Source organism: Carex rostrata, chromosome 29 (genome assembly GCF_964058835.1).
Source record: "Carex rostrata chromosome 29, lpCarRost1.2, whole genome shotgun sequence".
Taxonomy (NCBI): Eukaryota; Viridiplantae; Streptophyta; class Magnoliopsida; order Poales; family Cyperaceae; genus Carex; species Carex rostrata.
The window spans coordinates 2,236,909-2,240,259 of NC_135946.1; the positions used below are offsets into that span (position 1 = coordinate 2,236,909).

At 38.4% G+C, this 3,351-nt stretch overlaps 1 protein-coding gene across 1 annotated transcript; it reads left to right on the plus strand.

The window, feature by feature from the left end:
• Positions 1–378: 378 nt before the first annotated feature.
• On the plus strand, positions 379–2,806 carry LOC144546139 (uncharacterized). Its single transcript, XM_078294666.1, has 2 exons — positions 379–1,716; positions 1,856–2,806. Exons 1-2 carry the CDS (start codon positions 379–381, stop codon positions 2,702–2,704), a joined length of 2,187 nt encoding a protein of 728 aa, XP_078150792.1. The 3' UTR covers positions 2,705–2,806.
• Positions 2,807–3,351: the final 545 nt, after the last annotated feature.

A 3,351-nucleotide genomic window follows, 5' to 3' on the forward strand; every position in this document is an offset into this window, starting at 1 on the left:
TCTTTTAAAATTATGCAGATCGATATATGTTGTATTTGATAAATCACAGGCTTATTTTCGAAATAGTAAATATATAATTCTTAATAATTAAGCCGTTGTTGTAAAATTTGAACATGTCCTTTTATAATATGAGCCGGAACTAAAATGGAACATAAATGTCCAATTAGTCCATCGACTTAGTTAATTACTTATAAGGCAACCATTATTTATACAGGGCACACAATGATATTTCATTCAAACAAATCCTCAGCACAAACACATTTATGTTACCCTTAACTAGATAAAGCTTCCCTGAGAATTATCCACACCATAAGAGAGAACACAAATCTCTAACCTCAATTCACAACACATACACAGACACTAATAAAGAGAGCATAGATGGATTCCAGTTCTGCACCGGTGCAGCCACCGGTTTCTGAGCCGATCGATAAAACCTTATTAAATATGGTACTAATGGATGTCTACACTGGTGTATCGGCGGTCCTGCTGTTTGTGACCTTTTTAGTTGTTGTTACACGGTTCAGGCTGTGGAATAACAACTTTTTCCTAAAGAAGATCCCCGAGCTGGCCAACAACCCAGTCTATAGTATGATCATGCAAGCCTTGGGCTTTGTTGCATTATTGCAAGACAAAATAAATGATCTCTACTTGATTTGGGTTGTAATACTTATCATTGCATATGATAATGTCTTCACCATTTCATCCTATTCACTTCTCGAGAGAGCTGCTGATAGGAGGTCACGCGAGTGTGGCTCTCTATACAACAGTATCTTCGCAATAGTAATATTATTCATATACAGGGAGGGTAATGATTTTCGTCACCAACTTTTGGTTCTTTTGTTTTTAGTTCTTGCTAAGTTCTTGATCCGAATTGTGAGTTACGTGTTTGCGGATAGGGCATATGGTCTTGAAAACATTAACCTAGTTGCTGAATATATGAAGAACGAGCACAAACTGACCCACCCGAGTGATGCAACAGACCCTACAAGCATGAAAGGGTACAAGTACCTTGTGATGGGTGAAGAGAAAATTGAATCCCAGATCAAAGCACCATACTACTCCCAAGAGGTTGATCTTAAAGATGATGGCATTGTTACCGTGGGAAGGGTTTGGGGTTGCAAAAAGGGTCTCTTACACCCCTCTGTTGATAAAAATGGGGGGATGAAAGATGTTTGCCTCTCATTTGCTTTGTTTAAACTTTTGAGAAGACGAAAGTTCAGGTATCCTGCAGCAGAGGCCCAACAACCAAAAACAAAGCAACTTATATTTAATGGGCTTCTCTCTGCGAAGGATAAAGACCGAGTCTTTCGGGTAATAAAAACTGAGCTCGGTTTTCTACGTGACTTAACTTTCACAAGGTATCCTGTTGGATTTGCATTTGGCTTTCCAGTATGGAATTTAGTTTTACTTGTCGGAATGCTTGGTGTAACTCTTTGGTTTGCAATTGCAGTGTTTAATGGGTACAAAATGAACACTGACAATAATTCTTACCTTTACTTTAAAAATCAAGTGATTGATGTACCTTTAACATATACGCTCTTAATCATAATAATATTGATGGAGCTTTTTGAAGTGTTCACATATGTATTTTGCGACTGGGCAAAGGTTACAATGATTTGTCGAAACGTCACAAGGAACTCTTCACTTGTTACAAATCAGCAGGCTTCTTCAGATGCTAATTCACATGAAGCACAACCTTGGCTATTTGGTTACAAGGTAAATATATATCTCTCTGTATGTCCTTATGTGCTGTTAGCCTACCGATTTAACAAAATATTTAGTTACATGAATTTAATTTTTACATGATTTATTAATATATGATCATAAATTCATAAATATTTCAACTTGTTACCAGGTTTTAGCACTTTTCTGCAAGCCAAGATACTTTCTCTCTATAAAGAATAACCTCGGACAATACTCGTTGTTGGAAAATTGCGGCAAGAACTACCTATACATTTCCGGTCGGTCGTATTATCATATTTCAACCTGTGGAGGGTCAAAAATAAATGCACCTCCCCCAGGTTTGAAAAAGGGTGAATCAGTTAAACTCAGCCCAGATGTGAAGGAAGCAATTTTTGACACTCTAGTACAGAGCCGTGGTGACTGTACAAATGGTAAGGCAGCTCTTCAAAGGAACGGGGCGATTGTTTATGAAGAACTAAAATGGACACTCAATCTTGAAACACCAGTTCATACTATAATGGTGTGGCACGTAGCAACATGCTTATGTGCAATTCCTCTGGTAAATGTCGGAGGCAACAAAGATATCAAGGTTGCAACTGCCTTATCCAATTACTGTGCTTACTTGGTAGCCTTTCATCCTGATCTGTTACCATTAACCAGCAATTCAGTGAAATATATGTTTAATGAAATATTTGGTGAGACTCATAAGTTTTTTGGAGGGGTGCGCAGTATGGATGAAAAGTTCAGCAAGTTGATGAGCTCTAAAGATGGTGATCAGAAAATTATTCATCGGGGCTCGAGGCTGGCACGTGACTTAACCGAGAAAGTACTTGATGATGCTCAGAGATGGAAGTTGATGGCTGATTTCTGGTCAGAGTTGATCCTGTACATCGCTCCATCAGGATCTATCAAGGCACATATTGAGCAGCTTAGTAATGGCTCTGAGTTCATCACGCATTTATGGGCTCTGTTATACCATGCGGGGATCATTGATACTAATAATGAAGAATACCACCCTTAGAAGTTGTTGAGACGAAGGGAAATCATCTTGGAGTTGTGCTTAAAATTACTTGTATTTGCAGTTGTTGTTTCTGTTTTTTTTTTTTTCAGCATTGTGTGTGTAACTTATGTACTGGTGTCATTGTGTGCATTTACAAATTTGTACTACTTATGTACTGGTGTCATTGTGTGCATCAATAAAGTCATGTGTGATTTTAGTTAGAAGTTGAAATTAGTTGCGATCATGATTCATGACTATATTCTATTATATCAACGTATTCTAGTGCCCTTTCGGATTAAGCCTGTTTAGACTTATTGAGCTTTCTAGCAAAAGATAAAAGAAACTCAATTTTTGTATCTTGATTCTTCAACTCCCATACTGGCCAGAGCTACAGAAAGGCTGATTACTAGATTGGAAATTATAAATTCCCCCGAACATTCTCCTGGCAAGATAGCAATCAAGGCCACTAACCTGTGCCATGAGCCTTCTTGATCACCTAACTGTAGACCCCGTTCTTCCTGGTTTTCGTGAAACACAACCCAATGTCTTTTGTCGGATGAAAGTTCTTCTTTGTCTGTCTGTGTGGATTAATTAGGCCGGTGCTGTCGTTGGCCTGTACTTGTGGAAGGGAAGGACCTTTCTGTATTCGGCCGAATTCAAGTGGAGGA

What these genes read in the sequence shown, in the direction of transcription:
- LOC144546139 (XM_078294666.1), top strand. Translation starts at nt 379, where the DNA reads ATGGATTCCAGTTCTGCACCGGTGCAGCCACCGGTTTCTGAGCCGATC. An exon ending in CTTGGCTATTTGGTTACAAG is followed by an intron (nt 1,717 to 1,855) that starts GTAAATATATAT and finishes ACTTGTTACCAG; the next exon opens with GTTTTAGCACTTTTCTGCAA.